The following is a 20043-nucleotide window of genomic DNA, read 5'->3' on the forward strand; positions in this document are numbered from 1 at the left end:
TCGAGGTATCGCCGTGATGCAGTCCTAGTCATTTTCAATTCAGTTCAGTTCAATTTAGCTAAAGACAAAATATTTACACAATGAGCTTTTTGATAAATAATCATCAGTGATCGTGGATATACTGACTAAGTGGGTAAAGGCAAATAATAGAGCAGTTACAACAGTCTGGTAAGTTCAGAAAACATCACTGCACTGTAATGCAGCCTTTGGAAACCAGGAAATGGACAACACTTTGTGCCATATTACGACATCCAAAATCACAAAAGAGGCGATATCATAGTCTCTCTATCACGACATCGATATAATATCGATATATTGCGGCTCTAAGAGGAGGTGTGGTTGAAGGTGAAAGAGGGAATCAGCATTATCAGTAGAGGCTGCACAATGTGAGAGAAAATATGCGATAACGTTGTTCTGTTGAACACCACGATAACGGTATTACTTGGGATAAATAAACAGTGTAGTGTGCACACAGTTCTGCACTTTCTCTTGCTGCTTTCTAGTATACTGCTGAAATACAACAAAAGTGCTTTGTTAAATAAACAATTAAAAAAAATCCCTGCATGCCTTATATAGAGCGATGTGTTTATATGTTTTTATATATATATTAGTCTAAGTCTCAACCCTTGTGTTGTCTTCCCATCGACCACATCACTTTTTGTTTTTTTCTGGGTCAAAATTTTAAATGAAAACTCAACATTTTGTTGTTCTTTTTCGACACTTTACCCGATGTTCTTGTTGATTTTTTCCAGGTTTTTTTGTCACTATTTCCGACGTTTTTGTCGATTTTTTAGGGATGTTTTTATCGATTTTTTCCAGCAAATTTTGGGATGTTTTTGTGGATTTTTTTCTCGCATTTTTGAAGCTTTTTCCAACATTTTTGTCATTTTTTTTTCCCTTTCTTCAAATACAATAAAATTAAATAAAGCACCCAAATTCAATAAAAGTAGTGAACTGATCATTTATTTTACTTGTGAAGAGTAATGGTTGTATGGAACCATCCACGTTTTTTCTTTGACAAATTTGGTTGAAAGAAACCCCAAATTTCTGAAATGGAAACTTTTTTTTTTTTTTTTTTTTTTTAAATGGGTCAAATTTGAGTAGGGTTAAGGAGCTCAGTATACTCTGAGCAACATGATGAATGCTAACGTTAGCTGTTAGCAGGCAATGTAGCACTGTAAAGAGGAGATGACTAGTTCTAAGGATTACTCCTAGTCCCTACATGCAGCACCTTAGCTCATTTCCTTCTTTCATTTCAACCAGATGGAGTTAATCTGTGAGTTAGCATCATTGTCAGTTAGCTAACATTAGCTGTCCGTACAGCAAGGTGTTTTTATCGGCCAAATATGAATGGCAGTGGATGTTATTGCTACTAGCTGCTTGCGCTTACCGTCTCTCTCTTTCTGAAGCCACAGTCTGTTCAATTTCCCTTGTTGTTTCTCCTCGTTTCTTGCCATTTCAAACTTTACTACTACTCCGGAGTCTGCAGCAAACAGCGGCTTAATACAAAACAATGTCACGTGACCCATAGTAGCAGTCATGTGATGCTAACATGCCGCAAGAGCAACTCCCAACACAGATTTGTTTTTCTGAAAGATAATCCCCATACTTTAAAGGAAAGGAAGCCATTGAATGAACCCAGAGCACTCAAGATGTTCCATAGAATACTTCATTGTAAAAATGTCATGATCACATAAAAACGTTACGTGTCACACTCCTCATCAGAAGAAGAGTAACATTCTAGTCCCAGTACATGACCTGTCCTCTCCTCTGTTGTCCCAGTGATGGATGATTTCCCAGGTACCCTTTCTGCTGCTTCACAGTCTGACTTACAGTCTCGGACAACACTTTTCTGTCCAACGACCGATCCCATCGCTGCACCGCCATCATTCTGCGTGTCTCCGCTCTGGGTTGAAAATGTTTGCCTTAATGAAGCGTTAACGAGGTTTGGCAGGCCACACTGCAGTACTCTGGCTAGGCTCTGTGTTTGAGAGGAGCCTCGCTGAACTGACGGTCCTCTGAACGCAGCAGTGGCCACCGCCAGCCTTGTATGGTCGAAGGAGAGGGGCTGGTCCTGGTCCGCACAGACGGCCTCTGAGGTTTCGGAGTTTGGCTTGGTGGGGACAGGGGTTTGAAACCTGGTTGCTGAACGTCTCTCAGGGGCTGAGGTTTTGTGACATCCTGTCCAATTGTGGGCCAAGTCACTCTCACTTCCACTTAACTGACCGCTACCATCATATGACTCACAAGGCCGAGGGTTCTTAACTGTAAATGAAAGTGAAGATAGATCGAGGAATGAAGGTGAGCTACTGGTGTCTTGAAGGAATAGTTCACCCAAAATGAAATTGAGTCAGAAACAAAGTGTATTAGACAAGTAATAGCATATTAAGATTATACCGATTTATGTCTGTCAAAGACTGGACATTCCCAAAAATAATCAGCAGCAGTGAGCAGGTAAAATCCATCCCCGAGGGGATACGGAATAGAATGTAGAAGACTTGATACAGTATCACTGAGTTATGTAATGTGTATAATTTACAAAACATACCATTTTTAATATGGCAAAGAAGAAAGGAGCTAGGGCTGGGCGATATGGAGAAAATCAAACATCACGATATTTTTGGCCCGATATCGATACCGCAACGATATTGGTGCTTTCACAAAATATTTACACAATGAGCTTTTTGATAAATAATCATCAGTGATGTGGATATAATGACTAAGTGGGTAAAGGCAAATAATAGAACAGTTACAACAGTCTGGTAAGTTCAGAAAACATCACTTTACTGTAATGCAGCCTTTAAAACCAGGAATGGACAACACTTGTGCCATATTACGATATTACGATATCCAAAATCTAAGACGATATCTAGTCTCTTATCACGATATCGATATAATATCGATATATTGCCCAGCTCTAAGAGGAGGTGTGGTTGGTGAAAGAGGGAATCAGCATTATCAGTAGGGCTGCACAATGTGAGGAAAATATGCGATAACGTTGTTCTGTTGAATACCACGATAACGGTATTACTTGGGATAAATAAACAGGTATAATTGTGTACTCAGTTCTGCCTTTCTGCTGCTTTCAGTATACTGCTGAAATACAACAAAGTGCTTGTTAAATAAACAATTAAAAAAAATCCCTGCATGACTTATATAGAGCGATATGTTTATATATATATATATATATATATATATATATATATATATAAAAAAAACATTATTGCACAAGTTGATATCGCGATGGCGATAGAAAAACGATATATATTGTGCAGCCTGCCTGGTTATTCAGAGTTCTAAAAGTTCTGGAAACTACCATAAAATGACTATTATTACTTATTAAGTCTAACAATCACACATTGTCCAGAGTCCTATTCTGACTAAATCTGACTCACTCCCAAGGTTCTACTGGTCCTACGTGTGTGTGTGTGTGTGTGTGTGTGTGTGTGTGTGTGTGTGTATGTGTATGTATGTATGTATGTATGTATGTATGTATGTATGTATATATATATATATATATATATATATATATATATATATATATATTTATTTTAGGGGTGCAAGATATATCGACTCAATATCGTTATCGCGATATCATGTTACGCAATATTATACCGAAAGTGACCCCAAACATTTGACCGGTAGTGTATATACTGTATCCATTTTTTGTTTTTAAACAATTTCTACTTTACATATTGTTTTTCTACCTCTCTGTTATCTATGCTAAACATGAATCTGCCCCAGCCAACTCGCAATGTGCTGCCATAATGCACAAGCTTCACCTGTTTTTTCCGCTAACATTCTGGAATAAAATATTCTTCACGAGAGTCAGTCAAAACAAGATGATGAATATATCTCTAGAAGCTGTTAGCTAATAAGAAAACATGCTTATATTGCATGTGAGAGATTAGTCATAAGCTTTGACACACTGACCTTTACTTGGAGAGTCTTGTGTCTCTGCTCTTCGTTTGCAGTATGCTCGAGGAGTCCATGGCTTATGTTTGCAGGTGGGGTCCAGAACTCGTAGTTTGGCAATGAACCTTTTGTACTCTTTTTCTAAAGCCTCAATGTGCAGTTGGAACTCGGCTATCTTCCTCTCTGGGTAATGAGACAGCTGGGATTGCTGAAAGGGAAAAGACAAATACTGATACTCAGAGTCATTAGAAGCCATGTTCTGTAGAATCAATTTGACACATTACTGACAATTCACTTACTTGCAAATAATATTCTATTTCATTCTTGATGCCGGGGATCCACTTTTTCACAGAGGAAGTTGAATTAAGAGTAGACTGCAAATAAAAGAGTTGGCTCAAACAAACTAGTCCAAATAAAAGTGAGTTAAGGCGAAGTGTTAACAATTCTTTATTACCAGCTTGGGTCTCCGCTCGTGGACATCTTTGAGGCGTCCCTCTGTAAATGATATATTGAAAGTGAAATAGGGTAGACAGAACAGAACACAACAGGAAGGAAGGGAAGGAGTGGTAGCCACTCATTCATTCACTGTGCAATACATTAATAATCTACTCACATACATACCTGGACACTCTAACTGCTTTTAACTGCTAATTTATGCTAAATGTCATTTATTTATTAACTGTATAATAACACAATACCATACACAGTCCTATATATTTATCTTTATTTATCTGTAGTTTGTTTTTTACTGTTTGTTTACTTTTTGTAAAAAATATTTAGGTTTTTATTTAAAGAGTGTTTTGTAAGCTGCTAAAATCTGCTGCTGGAAATCTAATTTCCTTGCGGGAGTCATCCCAAAAGGATCAATAAAGAGAAGTCTAAGTCTAAGTCTCAACCCTTGTGTTGTCTTCCCATCGACCACATCACTTTTTGTTTTTTTCTGGGTCAAAATTTTAAATGAAAACGTCTTTTTTTTTTCAACATTTTGTTGTTCTTTTTCGACACTTTACCCGATGTTCTTGTTGATTTTTTCCAAGTTTTTTTGTCACTATTTCCGACGTTTTTGTCGATTTTTTAGGGATGTTTTTATCTATTTTTCCAGCAATTTTGGGATGTTTTTGTGGATTTTTTTCTCGCATTTTTGAAGCTTTTTCCAACATTTTTGTCATTTTTTTTCCCTTTCTTCAAATACAATAAAATTAAATAAAGCACCCAAATTCAATAAAAGTAGTGAACTGATCATTTATTTTACTTGTGAAGAGTAATGGTTGTATGGAACCATCCACGTTATTTTCTTTGACAAATTTGGTTGAAAGAAACCCCAAATTTCTGAAATGGAAACTTTTTAAATGGGTCAAATTTGAGGAGGGTTAAGGAGCTCAGTATACTCTGAGCAACATGATGAATGAAAACGTTAGCTGTTAGCAGGCAATGTAGCACTGTAAAGAGGAGATGACTAGTTCTAAGGATTACTCCTAGTCCCTACATGCAGCACCTTAGCTCATTTCCTTCTTTCATTTCAACCAGATGGAGTTAATCTGTGAGTTAGCATCATTGTCAGTTAGCTAAACATTAGCTGTCCGTACAGCAAGGTGTTTTTATCGGCCAAATATGAATGGCAGTGGATGTTATTGCTACTAGCTGCTTGCGCTTACCGTCTCTCTCTTTCTGAAGCCACAGTCTGTTCAATTTCCCTTGTTGTTTCTCCTCGTTTCTTGCCATTTCAAACTTTACTACTACTCCGGAGTCTGCAGCAAACAGCGGCTTAATACAAAACAATGTCACGTGACCCATAGTAGCAGTCATGTGATGCTAACATGCCGCAAGAGCAACTCCCAACGCCATCACACGTGCGCTTACCTGTACAACCATAGACTGTAAAAACACAGTATTATAATACTTATTCATAATATATTTATTATAATATGCAGTCTATGTGTGCAAAGAAAGAAAGAAAGTGTTTCTGTTCCTCTGGTTTGTATGTATTAATTAGCCTACATATGAGGCAATTATTAAAATGAAAAAGAAATTAAAGATACAGTTTAAAGGTGCTGACTGAACCAATGCCCTGTTATTATTACAATAGATTCACAGATTTGTTTTTCTGAAAGATAATCCCCATACTTTAAAAACCCCAGAATATTGTTAACAGAGTCCTTAATTAGCCTACACTTCTAACTATGGTTGCAATGATCCGATACACTGCATATATTCAGCTACATTCACTCATTTAGTTATTGTGGGCCAGGCCCGGTTTTTAGTGCCACAGCAATCCCTGGCCTCATGTTACTTACCTTATATAACACCTATTCAGTGGCTCGATGGTGTTTTAAGCCCCCAACGTTTCCTTCCAGGCAGCGCTGCGATCATTGACTTCAAGGCACCTAACTCTAACCCTTACCCTAACCATAACCATAACCACAACCATTGGCTAATCAACTTCAAGGCAGCGCTGCGACCGTTGGCTTCAAGGCACCTAACCCTAACCTTCTCTTAGACCTCCAGCTACTTTTTTTGTCTAATTCTACTTATTTATGTTGTTACTTCCCCTATGTCTTTTCTCTATACTTACCTGTCTCTTTTCTATCCATAGTCCCATTCCAGTTAAAACTCTGGCGCCCCTTCCATCCCCTCCCAAAACAGACACTCGGACCTCAACGCAGCCCCAGACCCGTTGTTCTTCCTCTGTCCTGCGATACGATGGATGTGCCTTGCCTGGGGTTCGCACTCCTGTCCCCCGGGTTCGGGTTGCCTCTATACTACCAACCCATCTGCCCACTGCTCATTAGTGGCCCACTCGACTCCTCCATACCTCCATCTACATTTTCATCAGATCAATAGGCCAGTGCCATAGAATTATAACCCTTAACCACAAACTCCTAACCCAAACCCTAACCATAACCACTGGCTAATCGACTTCAAGGCAGCACTGCGACCGTTGACTTCAAGGCACCTAACCCTAACCCCTAACCCCTAACCCCTAACCCTAACCATTCCTTCCAGGCAGCGCTGATAAACTATTCACTGAGTCTCAAACAGTGAGGTAGGCTAGAACAGGTTTTACATTTGGGCAAAAGTGAGCACTGGTATCGGCTCAGTACTTGCCTCGGTTTCAGCAGACACCCTGAGTGTCGACATAAGGAGAGAAAAAGGTTAGATCAGTGCATATTTCTAACCATCTGGAATAAAAACAAACAAAAACGATTTCGTCCACTGTATCAACATTAATTTACAAGTTGCAACTCGATTTTCTAATCCAGAATCCTAATATCTGCACTGGATTAGACTAACTGCAACTGCTGATGCCTCATATTAGCTTCAGCTGAACTTAAGAAAGTAAATTGTAACAGACACAAAGTTTTAAAAATACATTTTTATATATTTTTTACATTAAAGTTGCCTACAGGTTTTGGATTTTATCTGAGATACTTATGTCTAGTATGTCTATATCTGTTTCCGCTCAATATTTTTTGCATTTGCTCAAAATATGTTTTACATAATATCATTATACTTTTTATACTTTAGGCCATGTTGAAGTGAAAATGTGTCAATCCATTATCGTGACAAAGTGTTTTCTGATGCAAGAGTCACAACAGCAATACAATGGAAAAGTGATGTGGGGGGAATGCAACATATTTACCGAAACTGGCAAATGTGAGGAAACACAAAACCATAAAAAAAAAAGGTTCTCCAGTGGTTTTGGTTTTGCTGTCAGCCGCTTGCCATGTTGGTCTTTTTTACCAAGAAACACATCCTGAGGCAGATGTGAATCACTAGCAGTTATCTTTATCAGTCTATAATCACCCAGCACAACTTGCACCTCTGTTGATATTTTGCAGATAAAAGGTATATGGAATAAAGAATAATAGCCTACGTCTTTAACGAAATATTTTTTTTATTCTAAACTAATGCAAGGACACATAGCAACCACTGCAAAATCTCTTTTCAACAACAATTAAAATAGAAACCACAGCACCGAACATCACAACAGACCCGACCAATGGGCCGAGCAACAACGTTAAAGGCTCAGTATTGAACTTGTATTAAAAAAAAAAAAAAAAAACACTTTGTCATATTTGCTGAAACTGTTACTATATCCTGACAGGACTTCATGAGATAGATAATCTGTGAAAAAAAAAATCATATTCCTCTGCCTCCTCCTGGTGCTCCGAATGGCATTTCCAATTTTCACTGCGCCCGAACATAAACAACCAATCACAGCCAAGTGGTCTTTAGCTACAGTCTTTAGCTACAGTCTTTAGCGAGTATTAATTACAGCTCGTGAACTGCAATCAAACTGTCAAAGTAGGCGAAGAAAAGAAGAAACATATTTTAGTGTAGCTGTGAGAAATAGGCAATGCAGTAACAGAATCTTGATTAATTCATGATCAGTGCTGCCTAGACATTTGGAGATATAGAGATCGGAGTTCACAAGCAGATTGACACTGCGTTAGAGACTCCTCGCCTCTAACTGGTTGTTTCCTTATGCCATTAGGTAACAGGTGGAGGCAGAGGAATGTGATTTTTTCACAGATTATTTGTATATTATCTGTCATATTAACTGTAAACCAACTGTAGCTTTTATGTACTAAATATCAGTGTTTTCTTTTATAAAAGTGGCCATCACGTGTCTAGTCTACACATACTGACTCAAAAAGAAAACTCTCCTTCCACTGAGGTCTTAACTGGGACTTTATTTGGACACGGGAAAGAGGGATTTCATTACCACGTATTTGCTTCATTACCAAAAATAAAAGCAACCTTTGCAGTCTATTCTAACATCCACACAAGAAATACAGTGTTGCATGATTTTATTTCTGTATTATTTTTTGTTTCTATTGCTATTTTATGCAAAACGCATGTCCTCAATACCTTTCACAGAATATGACACAAGATTTTTAGATAAAAGATGAATAGATAAAAAGATAATATCATTAAGCTGGCTTTATATTTTCAGTTCCTGTCGTTTGCTCTCTGAACTCATCTCCCTTTATTTGATAAGAAACATCTTTCTCCCGAGTAAAGTTGCAATGCTCTCATGTTCTGGTGTGTCTCCACTCTTTGCCACCTGCAGTGGTGTCTTCCCCACATTGTTGGACGCCTGAAGATTCACCTTCTTCTGCCGCCCCATGTGCCCAGCTTGGCCCCAGTTTACGAGCCTCTTCACTACCTCATGGTGTCCACCTCGTGCAGCACAGTGCAGAGGAGTGTCTTTACTGTGATCTGTGCTGTTGATCTTTGCCCCAGCCTCCAGGAGCAGCACCGTCACACTATCATGGCCCCTCTCAGCTGCAGCATGAAGCGGCGTTTTCCTCCATGTATTCCTCTCCTCTGTCCCTCTGTTGTTGAGTAACTGTAGAAGAGCTGAAACCACGCCGGCATGCCCACCAGCTGCTGCGTAATGGAGAGGTGTGGAGCCGTCCATGTCTTTAGCCCCTCCCTTTGCCTTGTGGGACAACAGTGAGGTCACAGCATCTACTTTCCCCTCCGCAGCAGCCAGGTGAAGGGCAGTTTTTTTCTCCTTATCAGTGGCGTTTGGGTTGGCTTTGGCCGACAGCAGCAGGTCTACCACACAGCTTTCTCCCTGGGAGGAGGCTGCCCAGTGCAAAGCTGTCCTCCCCAGCTTGTCTTTGACGTCTGGGTCTGCCTTGCCTTGAAGAAGCTGGGTCACTGAGTCTGCATGGCCCTGTTGACTGGCTATATGCAGAGGGGTCAGCCCATCCTGGGCTAACGCATTTACCTAAAGAAATGACACACAACTCTCAGTCTCCACAAACATAAACACACATCTACAAAATGGACACTAATGACCAACTGGTTTGACAGTTACCTGTGCTCCAGCTCGTAGCAACACATCAACTAGTTCTGGCCTATTGCATTGAGCTGCCAGGTGTAAAGGGGTTTGGCCTTTAGGTCCAGTTATGTCGGGGTCTAATCCCTTTTTCAGCAACATCTGCACCATGGGCACACTGCCACCGTAGACAGCCAGATGCAATGCTGAGGACAGGTCGGATAAAGTAGCATCCAGTTTGGCCTGTTTTGCTACCAGCACTCTGAAATGAAAAAATAAGGTCACTGTTTAAGATATACAAATAGTTAGTCTATATCCATGACGTTCCACTTCCGGGATTGCTCCGGTGCCGCCAGAAATTCCGCCAGATGTCACTCTTTTTGGGCAGGATGTCCGTTAGCTTACGCTTTCTTTGTGTTGGAATTTAAAACTCTGGTGGATTTGTGAGGACTATGGTTAACTGCTCCTCAGATCTCTACAGGGTAAATCCAGACAGCTAGCTAGACTATCTAGCTAGCTAGACCCTCCTCCGCAGCGCTGTGGAGGAAGGTCTGGCTATGTGAGACTAACAAATAGCAAATAAACCGGAGAATACAGAGAAAGGACTGGCTCAAAGTAAATATGGACTCATTAGCAGTAGCGAGTATTGCAGTAACAAGAAAGAGCTGTAGTAATGACTATATAGAATATGATTTGGTAGGAAGAAGAATGTGGACATTATATTGTATGTAGCCTACTGTGTGTATTGGATGTTTTAGTTATGTTTACATTCTATGTTCTGTTGTAGACATGTCATGGTTTGTTAATTGCTGTCTGTGTAAATCTGAAAAAGCCCCTACAACAGCAAAATATAAAGCTACAATGTGTGAAATTGAACAATATCATACACCAGTGCACCCTAGTGGGGGTTAAAAAAAGAAACCTGTGGCAGTCAGCAACCTGTGCAGCTGACTGCACACGTTGCTGGGGACACGTTGCAAGGTGACCTATGAAGTCACAGATAATAATCCCTCCTATAGGATTCCCTCAATGTAAATGTGTAGAACAACCATGTCAGTTTACTTTAGCAACATTCAGTCCTTGTTGGAGAGTTACCTGAAGACCTCAGTGTGCCCCAGCTCAGCTGACAGCAGGAGAGGAGTGTACCCCTGTTTGTCTAACATGTTCACTTTTGCTCCACTGTCTATGAGAGTGGTTACCAGTCCATCATGGTTCTGTTCAACAGCTGAGAAGAGAGCAGAGCTGAGGGCTTCTTCACTCAGAGCTCCTCTGGGATTACCTAGAGTTTAAACAAGATACAGTGTTAGCTTGTATAGTTGCAGCTTCATTCTTTATTTATGTACAATTAACATCTCCAAAAAGAAGTCTAATGCACGGGGATGTAGGTTACTAAATAACATAGGCCTGAATATCACAGGGGAAAAGACTCACCAAGCAGCAGATGGAGAATGGATTCTTCATTGAGCTTAATGGCTTCATTTATAACATCATAGTCCACTTGAGCCCCTGCGTTTAAAAGGACAGTCACCGTTTTCTCATTGTTCCTGGAAACTGCGTGAAAAAGAGCTGTTTTTTTACTGTTGTTTCTGGCACCGACAGCAGCCCCGCTCTGCAGCAGCAGCTCAGCCAGCCTCCAGTTGTCTTCCATGGCTGCCGTGTGAAGAAACATGTCCTGCTTGTGGCTCTCACACTGCTTGGCCTCCTCCTTCACCAGGAGTTTCACAGAATCCATGTGCTTATTGTCCGCTGCCAGGTGAATGGGGGTTTTGCCTTGTAGATCCAGAGTGTAGATGGGGGCCCCGGCCTGTATGAGGGCCCCGACTATCTCAGTGTGACCCCTGATGGCTGCTCTGTGAAGAGCTGTATGACCCTTATTATCCTGCAGGTCCAGTCTGGCTCCTTTACGGATCAAGAGCTCAATGATGGACAGGTGACCGTGCTCAGCAGCTACATGTAAAAGAGTCTGATTGGAGGAATTGACAGTGTTAATATCAGTGTCTTCTAACAGCTCCTCCAGCAGTGCTAGCTCCCCGTCTGTAGCCATAATGTGGATGAGATCTTCTGGTTTACTTTGCACTGGTTTGTGCTCCTCTGACTTTAAAAGTGGCACAGTGCTTCTGTCTTCCTTTTCAGGGCTAGATTTCTTAGTTGCTTTGGGGGCAAATAAAATACGAGTCTTCTGAGTGACAATTCTATGTGTAATTTCCTCCGTCCCCTCCTGCTCCCTCTCCAGCAAATATCCAATCAGCTGTCTCCTTGTGTCTCGTATACGTTCATTTACACCACCCAAATAGGTTTTGATTCGCAGGTAGAGGTCGGGTTCTGCCAGCATAAGACACGGATGAAAGAATTTGCGACACGCCCTTTCACCTCTGGCCTCCAGGATGTCCAGGACCCTGGAGTTTTGATCTTTGCGAGTCCTGATGGTCAAGACAATGGATCTCTTCGCTGCTGTCATGACCCCCTCTGTGACGAGAAGATCCAGTAGATCCTCGGTGTGTGAGATCCCATAAACTAGATCCCTTCTCTTTGCCCGGATCACATCCACAGCATAGGGGTTGATGTAGGTTGATGTTGCTTGAGCATCAAAACCCTTGAGTATATCGAACATTTTAAATACGCTGGGAAACTGAAGATTTTCTTAGGTTTTCACATGCAGCAAGTCATTGTTATAACTTGGGCTGTGTGTATGTGTGTGTGTATCTGTTATTGCTTATTGCTAAGTGAAACACCTCTATCCTAGCAACAAAATACTGCCATTCAGATCTGTCCAGCTCAACCTGCTTTTTAGGAGATTAGGTGACCAAATAACATTGCTAGTTGTCACTAGCATTTCTGCAGCATAGCAGTTATGATAGCCATCACATAGGTTATTAAAATGTGTAACTTAAATAATATTACAGTGTTTCTGAGCGTGATCTGTGTAAAATTCTTATTTCAAAAAAATTTGAATACAGTTTTTAATAAACAGGTTTTGAAACTTAGCTGTTTCAAGATGTGTGTGTGTGTGTGTGTGTGTTTGTGTGCCTATGTGCATTTGCGTGAGAGAGGAAATGCATGAGTGTGCATTACTAACCGTGTGTGGGTGCAGAAATGGGGCACTCCCTGGAGAACCCCATTCTGCCTAATATCTGAATAACTCCTAAGCCTATATGTGAAAAGTCAGTGAGTGTGTCTTATAGGCTAATTGAAACATCATTTGTCACGATTGCGTGCATGCCATTTTGCACCTAACGCAAGCCAAACATTTTCTATTTGTGTCAGATGTGCCACATGCAGTCAGTAGTGGAGGAAGTATTCCGATCATTCTCTGAAGTACAGTCAAGTAGCAATACAAACACAACGTCTGCATTCAAAATCTTACTTGGTGAAAACCTTTTTTTTTTTTTTTTTTATAAATCAAAATATAATTAAAATATATATATATATATATATATATATATATATATATATATATATATATATATTTATAGGCTAAATAGGCTAGGATTGAGTTGTAGTACTTAATTATTATTACTGATGCATTAACATGTACGCAACATTTTTATATTGTGCTAGTTGAAGTAGTTATAGGCTACATTCAACTACTTTATGGTTATATATTTTGTCTGTAAAATCTTAATCTGCAAAGTAACTAAATATAACTGTTATATAACTATATAATAAATGTAGGCTAGTGGAGTAAAAGGTAGGCGACAATATTTCCCCTAAAATATAGTAAAGTAGCATAAAAGGGAAGTATTCACCTAATTGTAGGATACGGTAGGCTACTTGAATGTAGTCTTGACAACGTCATGTTTGCAGTTACAAACTACGGATATATAGCTGGTCTTTTTCTTTGTTACTTTGTTGTTAATTTCTACATACAATAGGGTAGTTCGTTTTTGCCGTTGTAATATTTTCATTGAGTGTCCCTCTTGAATAAATTCTTAGGGCTCACCGTATTATGGCGAGATTACAGAGTCCAGGCACTTCCCGTAGTACACGCCTCCTCCTTCGTGACGTAGATCTTCCGAGGGCTCCCTCTCCTTATATGGTAGGAAAGGACTCCCTTTCCGGGAAGGATGCCATGCTGCCCAAGTTTGAGAAATCCGAACACGTAGCATAGTAATAGATACATTAGAGTCCTCATTATAATAATATATAATAAATAACTATAATAGTTTATAACAAACAGATTAGAATAAACCCACCCCCAGACATCACGTTTTTAATAGGGTTATTATAACTTAATTGTATAACCTACAATAATTGATATTTAATTAGCCTAATGTAATTTCATTTGTTTAGGAATGTATTATGATAAACCCATTGACCATCAGTTGAATGAGCTGCATTGATGCGTCAAACCATGACAATCGTCCTTATGGATCTGTAAGAAAAAAAAATACGTAAAGAGAAAGAAAGAAAAGAAGGGAAAATGAAAAAATTGTAAAATAGTATTAGACATAATGGACCTTTTTTTCACAGCAGACATGTTGACTTGGCATAGTAGGAAAAGCACAGCTGAAACTGATAACCTTAACGATGGCTCAGTTCCATCAAGTGTCCCAGTAAACTATTTCAGTGAGTCAGCATGAACAATACCAGGACCTCTAAGTGGAATGCAGCCATCATTAATGGTTTTGAATACACTTGTGTTTTTCCTACTATGACATGTCAACATGTCTGCCGTGAAAAAAGTCTATAGGCCTATCTATTTCACATTTAGTCTTTATTGTGTATCAAGATATCCTTCAAGCCTTCATATCTAATAACCTGTCCTGTTTCTTTGACACCTGAAATTAAATAAAAAAAAAAAATGAAGTTAATTTAATTAAAGCAACAACTGATGAGCCAATACTACAAGCTACTGTGGAAGCATGAGGACTTTGAGACGGCAACATTTCATTTCATCTCTCAGGTAAATCAGTCTGTGTCGCCCTCTAGTGTTTCATGATAAGCAGGACGCACTGGTACCTTATGAGTGTTCATAATAATACAATATAACAGTTTAACCTGAGTGCCATATCTGACCTATCCTGACACATTCACCTGCTATAATTATGATGTTTGCTGGGTTTACTGTGGAAATTAAGCCAAATGGATGTTCCAATTTGGCCAGTCACTCAATAGAATGTTTTTGGCTGGTGTTGTGAGTGATGCAAATCTACCAGCCAGTTGCATATTTTACCAGCATTTGGCATGGTGGATGGTGCTAATTTTGAACCCTGCTTGTATACAGCCACAATCTATTGTTACTTCATAAATATATATTTATAGTTACACAACTGAAGGGTTAAAAAAAGCCAGTCAAAAAAACAAATTGGGATGGATTTACCGACATTACTGATGGAAACACACTTTGAACATCTTTGTCCTGTGTGTGTACATAATTTAAAGGTCTGTGAACTATCTTGTGTTCAGATTTTTTGCTATTCCTTTGTTTACATTTTTATTAGGCTATTATTTGTTCCTTTGAGCTACTTTTTCAGGAAGGAACTTACAGCATACTCATTGAGAGCAGCTACAGTATCTGACAATATAGGCTACAATGTATCGAGAATATACTCCCCCACAAAACAGTGGTACTTTTACCTTTTAATGAGTTGATATATCTGATATGTGTTATATGATGTATTCGTTTGCAATAGAAGGACCTGAGACTTTATCTGAGTTTGTTTTCGACATGCTGGGGCTTACTTAATTCACAACAGGACAGGAAGTATGTTGAATAACTGCATGGTGCAATAGCACAGAGGATGGCCTGTGATTTTCCTTTTATGTGTCAAATCAGTGACACCTTTAGATGTCTTCAATACAGTTCTATTGCTAATTTCAACCTGTTGTAACTCTGTAACAATGCTGTAGTTACAACATGTCCTCCTTTTCGTGCCATATAGTGTTAACACTGAGAATAATGGGAGGTTTTGTAGAATATGTATACTCAGTCTGTGTGTGCTAAGGTATAAAATGGAGATCACAGCCCGCAGTCTACAGGATTGGCCTCCATCTGTAGCCTAGTAAGTGAGCCTGGTCTGTCAGCTGAAACAATCACTTAGCCTGGATCAATACTAGCACTAATGGAATTAGCCTTGAGGTACTGGGAACTAGCAGCTCTTGCAACATGTTGCAACATGTTTTATTGTTTGAGCTCCTGACATGGCACACCCACTTCTTTTTTCCTGTCACACACACACTTACAAAAACACAGAGGCAATGTGGCTTCATTTGATCTGGTTTATTTTCTTAAATATTGATCATATTTCTGAAGTGCTCAGAAAACAAAACATAAAAAAAGAAATTATACAGTATTCTTATTACAAATGGTAAACATAAGTACTCCAAGTTGATCTTATATACATATAACAATGAGTGAAACCCCATTAAACAACTTTAGAAAAAAAACAAGTAAATCTTGAAGCTTTTTCTAACTGAATTTCTTACAATTAAGAAAAAAAAAAGAGTACATTGTACTGTAACTCAGGCAGCTTTTGTTACAACTTTTCAGCCATTTAGAGTTGGCCAACACGCCCATGTTTGAGGCCATTATGGCTACAGCAAGAAAAGTTTCTATTGTAGGTTCTTAAATCCTCTAATACTGAATGTCTCCTTTGATGGTCGTGATAAGGTCCATGCAGAGCTGGGTGTAAATCAAGAAAATTTCAGTCCTGTCCAGTTCTGTAAAAAAAACCCAGCACGAAACAGAAAGGTATCCTGCTCGCATACCCTCTCTGGTTCATGGCTACTGTCACTTTCCCCGAGCCCCTCTCTGGGACGCGCCACCAGGTAGCGCGTGGCACTCAGGAACTTAAGCGCGGCCCCCCCCAGGTCCTGTGGCCAGTGTCGCGCCACATCATCCCAAATCCCGTCACGATTTCAGGAGATACAGCCACTCACTATCACAAGACGCGTGGTTTCATTCATTCAACTATAGTCTTTTGTCTCTCCGCCGCCGCTGACACCACCTCAGAAGGTCTGGAGCTGTTGCGTTAACATGAGCTGGCACCCGCTGTTGACGTGGTTCATCACCTTCTGTTTCAGCTGCGCCACCTGCTCGCGCAACATGTTGGCAGTGGACGCGAGCTCCGAGTTCTGGGACTTGAGGTTCTTCACTTTATCCTCCAGCCTCGAGATGCGCTCCAGCTTCCTCTTCCGGCACTTTGAGGCAGCGATGCGGTTCCTCATCCGCTTTCTCTCGGCCTTGATGCGCTCCTGGTTCTCCATGTCGATTGGGGAGAGAGGAGGCGTCTCCCCCGGCATCTCAGGCACGGTTTGGGGCTCCTCTTTGAGCGCCGTGAGCCGGTGGAGCTGGCCAGAGGATGTCTGCCCGTAGATGGGAAGCTGCGGCGGGGCAGCAGGGAAGGACATAGTCGGGGCTGAGGTGGTGTAATTCGGTGCCGAGACGGTGCTGATGGCCGGGTTAAAAGTGTTCAAGTCCTCATAAACCGGCGAGTCGGAGCGCATGGCTGCGTTGTTGTTGTTGTTGTAAACGGTGGCACCGGCTACAGATGAAACAGGCGGCAGGGAAGTGTTGACACTGGTCTGAGGAGCCGAGGTGACACTCACATTAGTTGTGCCCGGCATGTGCTGGTGGTGAAGCTCCGCCAGGGCTCGGACAAACCCCTCAGCGAAGCCCTCCTGCTCGTCCGTAACGTTCTTGGGACACATGAACTGAGTCGGGGTCGGCGTGGTGGTGATGAGTCCGTTGCTGGACTGGATGATGAGCCGCTCCAGCTCCGGGGAAGCCAGCTTCAGCAAGCCCACATCGGGAGAGGTGAGGATGTCGCTGGCTTTGGCGCGGAGGTGAGGTTTCAGAGTGCCCGTCGGATCGCTCAGGTTCAGTGTCATGTTGTGTTTCAGCACTTTGGGGTTGCTGTATCCGTAGCCGGCGTTGTCTTGCTGGGAGAAAGCGTTGAGTGAGTCATCATAGAAAGTAGTTTCCATCTTGGTATACATGGAAGAGAAACCAAAGTAGCTAAAAAAAAAAAAGAAGTCTTCTACAAAACTACTTTTCGTCCCCCCCCCCCACTTCTCTTCTTCCTGGTTTATCACTTGACTGAAAAACACTGGTTTCCAAACAAACGTCCTCTCTGCGTGAAAACTTCCAAACTTTGAGCGCGCACGTTCTTGACAGGAATCAGGACTTACTTCTTTCAGCCAGTGATGGTCGACTGTTCAGTGCTGAGTGCTAATAGCTCACAAAGCTTTTGCTAAAGTATCCAGACTTCCAGTCTGTGAGTGGAATGAGCCGAGTGTCTCTATCTTTTCTTGTCCGGCACCGAGAGCGTCTGTGGCTCCTTCCTCTGCCTGGATGTGTGTATACTACTCCGAGCTTGCTGGAGGCAAACCTTATCTGCTGCCTCTGCCTCTCTAAAAATAGCCATGATGTCATGAAAGGGCTCTCCCATTGGTCGATGGGCGTGTCGCGGGGGCGTGGCCCAGCCCTCCGATAAGGCGCGTTGCCATGACGACCACCCAGAAGATTCTTAATCTCGCGGTGGATTGTGGGATGATGTAATGCTGTAAAGAGAGTGTAGGCGCGGTGCATTGTGGGATGACGTATTGTTTTTGAATATCTGGTTACCCGCTTTACTGTCAGTGGCGGGACAACCAGTGCTGCTGCTGTACGCCTCTCCTCTCTCTCCAATTATTTTGTTGTCAAACTGCTCTACATCTGTTTTCTTTTCATCTGGCTTTTATTTTGTAGGCCTACACTTGTTCTGTTTACTCAAACTTTTTTGGACACATAGAAGTCTTTAATTTAACATTAGAATCCCTTAAAAGTAGCCTACATTTGAACGATCTCTAATAGCCTATGCATTTCAAAAAAATATTTTGATCATAAAATCTATTTTATTCTACTGATACTTCTGATCTACTTCTCTTCTCTCTTACTACATTTGAAAAATACATCTGACCTTATAACACTAACAGTAAAGGAAAATAACCCATTCTTCTATTCTATTCTTCCATTCAAATTCATCATTGTTTATATGGCTTCAAAACAGCTACTGTCATACAGTAAAAAAAAATCTTACAAAATTTTATTCTATTCTGTTATCCAAGTTTATCTGACTTCAAAATACCATTTTGTGATACAGTAAAGGAACATGGCTCGTCTATTCTATTTTATTCTGCAAATAAAGTTCATTCACTTTCAACCACACTGCAAAAAGAGATGTGTTAAAAATGACACATCATGTGTAGAATTTTAACACATGTGGTAAGTGTGTTCAGGGACTACATGTGGACTACACACAATAGATGAGTGAGCTGTTTTAACACAGAATTTGTGTCAGGTAAATTTTACACACACACGCACACACACACACACACACACACACACACACACACACACACACACACACACACACACACACACACACACACACACACACACACACACACACACACACACACACACACGTGTGTGATATCAATACTTTTTACACATTAAAGATCCCATGATATGCTGCTTTTTGAATGCTTTTATATAGACCTTAGTGGTCCCCTAATACTGTATCTGAAGTCTCTTTTATATAGGCCTTAGTGGTCCCCTAATACTGTATCTGAAGTCTCTTTTATATAGGCCTTAGTGGTCCCCTAATACTGTATCTGAAGTCTCTTTTATATAGACCTTAGTGGTCCCCTAATACTGTATCTGAAGTCTCTTATATAGACCTTAGTGGTCCCCTAATACTGTATCTGAAGTCTCTTTTATATAGACCTTAGTGGTCCCCCAATACTGTATCTGAAGTCTCTTTTATATAGGCCTTAGTGGTCCCCTAATACTGTATCTGAAGTCTCTTTTATATAGGCCTTAGTGGTCCCCTAATACTGTATCTGAAGTCTCTTTTTATATAGACCTTAGTGGTCCCCCTAATACTGTATCTGAAGTCTCTTTTATATAGGCCTTAGTGGTCCCCCTAATACTGTATCTGAAGTCTCTTTTATATAGGCCTTAGTGGTCCCCTAATACTGTATCTGAAGTCTCTTTTATATAGGCCTTAGTGGTCCCCTAATACTGTATCTGAAGTCTCTTTTATATAGGCCTTAGTGGTCCCCTAATACTGTATCTGAAGTCTCTTTTATATAGGCCTTAGTGGTCCCCTAAGACTGTATCTGAAGTCTCTTTTATATAGGCCTTAGTGGTCCCCTAAGACTGTATCTGAAGTCTCTTTTATATAGGCCTCAGTGGTCCCCTAAGACTGTATCTGAAGTCTCTTTTTATATAGGCCTCAGTGGTCCCCTAAGACTGTATCTGAAGTCTCTTTTATATAGGCCTCAGTGGTCCCCTAATACTGTATCTGAAGTCTCTTTTATATAGACCTTAGTGGTCCCCTAATACTGTATCT

At 40.6% G+C, this 20043-nt stretch overlaps 3 protein-coding genes across 5 annotated transcripts; all 3 read right to left on the reverse strand.

Annotated features, from left to right (window-relative positions):
- Nucleotides 1–947: 947 nt before the first annotated feature.
- On the reverse strand, nt 948–5749 carry LOC144523762 (uncharacterized). 2 transcript variants are annotated; one of them, XM_078259594.1, is made up of 5 exons: nt 5571–5749; nt 4370–4410; nt 4215–4289; nt 3934–4123; nt 948–2265 (listed from the first exon to the last, which is right to left on the reverse strand). In XM_078259594.1, the coding sequence occupies exons 1-5, from the start codon at nt 5719–5721 to the stop codon at nt 1703–1705; spliced, it is 1020 nt and encodes a 339-aa protein (XP_078115720.1). In that variant the 5' UTR covers nt 5722–5749; the 3' UTR covers nt 948–1702. The 2 variants fall into 2 exon arrangements, with proteins under 2 accessions (XP_078115720.1, XP_078115719.1); XM_078259593.1 differs by having other exon boundaries at nt 3934–4144.
- Nucleotides 5750–7990: 2241 nt separating this feature from the next.
- caiap (CARD- and ANK-containing Inflammasome Adaptor Protein) lies at nt 7991–12706 on the reverse strand. Its single transcript, XM_078259597.1, has 4 exons — nt 11138–12706; nt 10802–10985; nt 9746–9968; nt 7991–9655 (listed from the first exon to the last, which is right to left on the reverse strand). The coding sequence occupies exons 1-4, from the start codon at nt 12315–12317 to the stop codon at nt 8906–8908; spliced, it is 2337 nt and encodes a 778-aa protein (XP_078115723.1). The 5' UTR covers nt 12318–12706; the 3' UTR covers nt 7991–8905.
- Nucleotides 12707–15911: 3205 nt separating this feature from the next.
- On the reverse strand, nt 15912–18028 carry jun (Jun proto-oncogene, AP-1 transcription factor subunit). Of its 2 annotated transcripts, XM_078259596.1 has the most exons (2): nt 17837–18027; nt 15912–17587 (listed from the first exon to the last, which is right to left on the reverse strand). In XM_078259596.1, exon 2 carries the CDS (start codon nt 17534–17536, stop codon nt 16655–16657), a length of 882 nt encoding a protein of 293 aa, XP_078115722.1. In that variant the 5' UTR covers nt 17537–17587; nt 17837–18027; the 3' UTR covers nt 15912–16654. The 2 variants fall into 2 exon arrangements, with proteins under 2 accessions (XP_078115722.1, XP_078115721.1); XM_078259595.1 differs by having other exon boundaries at nt 15912–18028.
- Nucleotides 18029–20043: the final 2015 nt, after the last annotated feature.

The sequence above is a fragment of the Sander vitreus genome, chromosome 9 (genome assembly GCF_031162955.1).
Source record: "Sander vitreus isolate 19-12246 chromosome 9, sanVit1, whole genome shotgun sequence".
Classification (NCBI taxonomy): domain Eukaryota; kingdom Metazoa; phylum Chordata; class Actinopteri; order Perciformes; family Percidae; genus Sander; species Sander vitreus.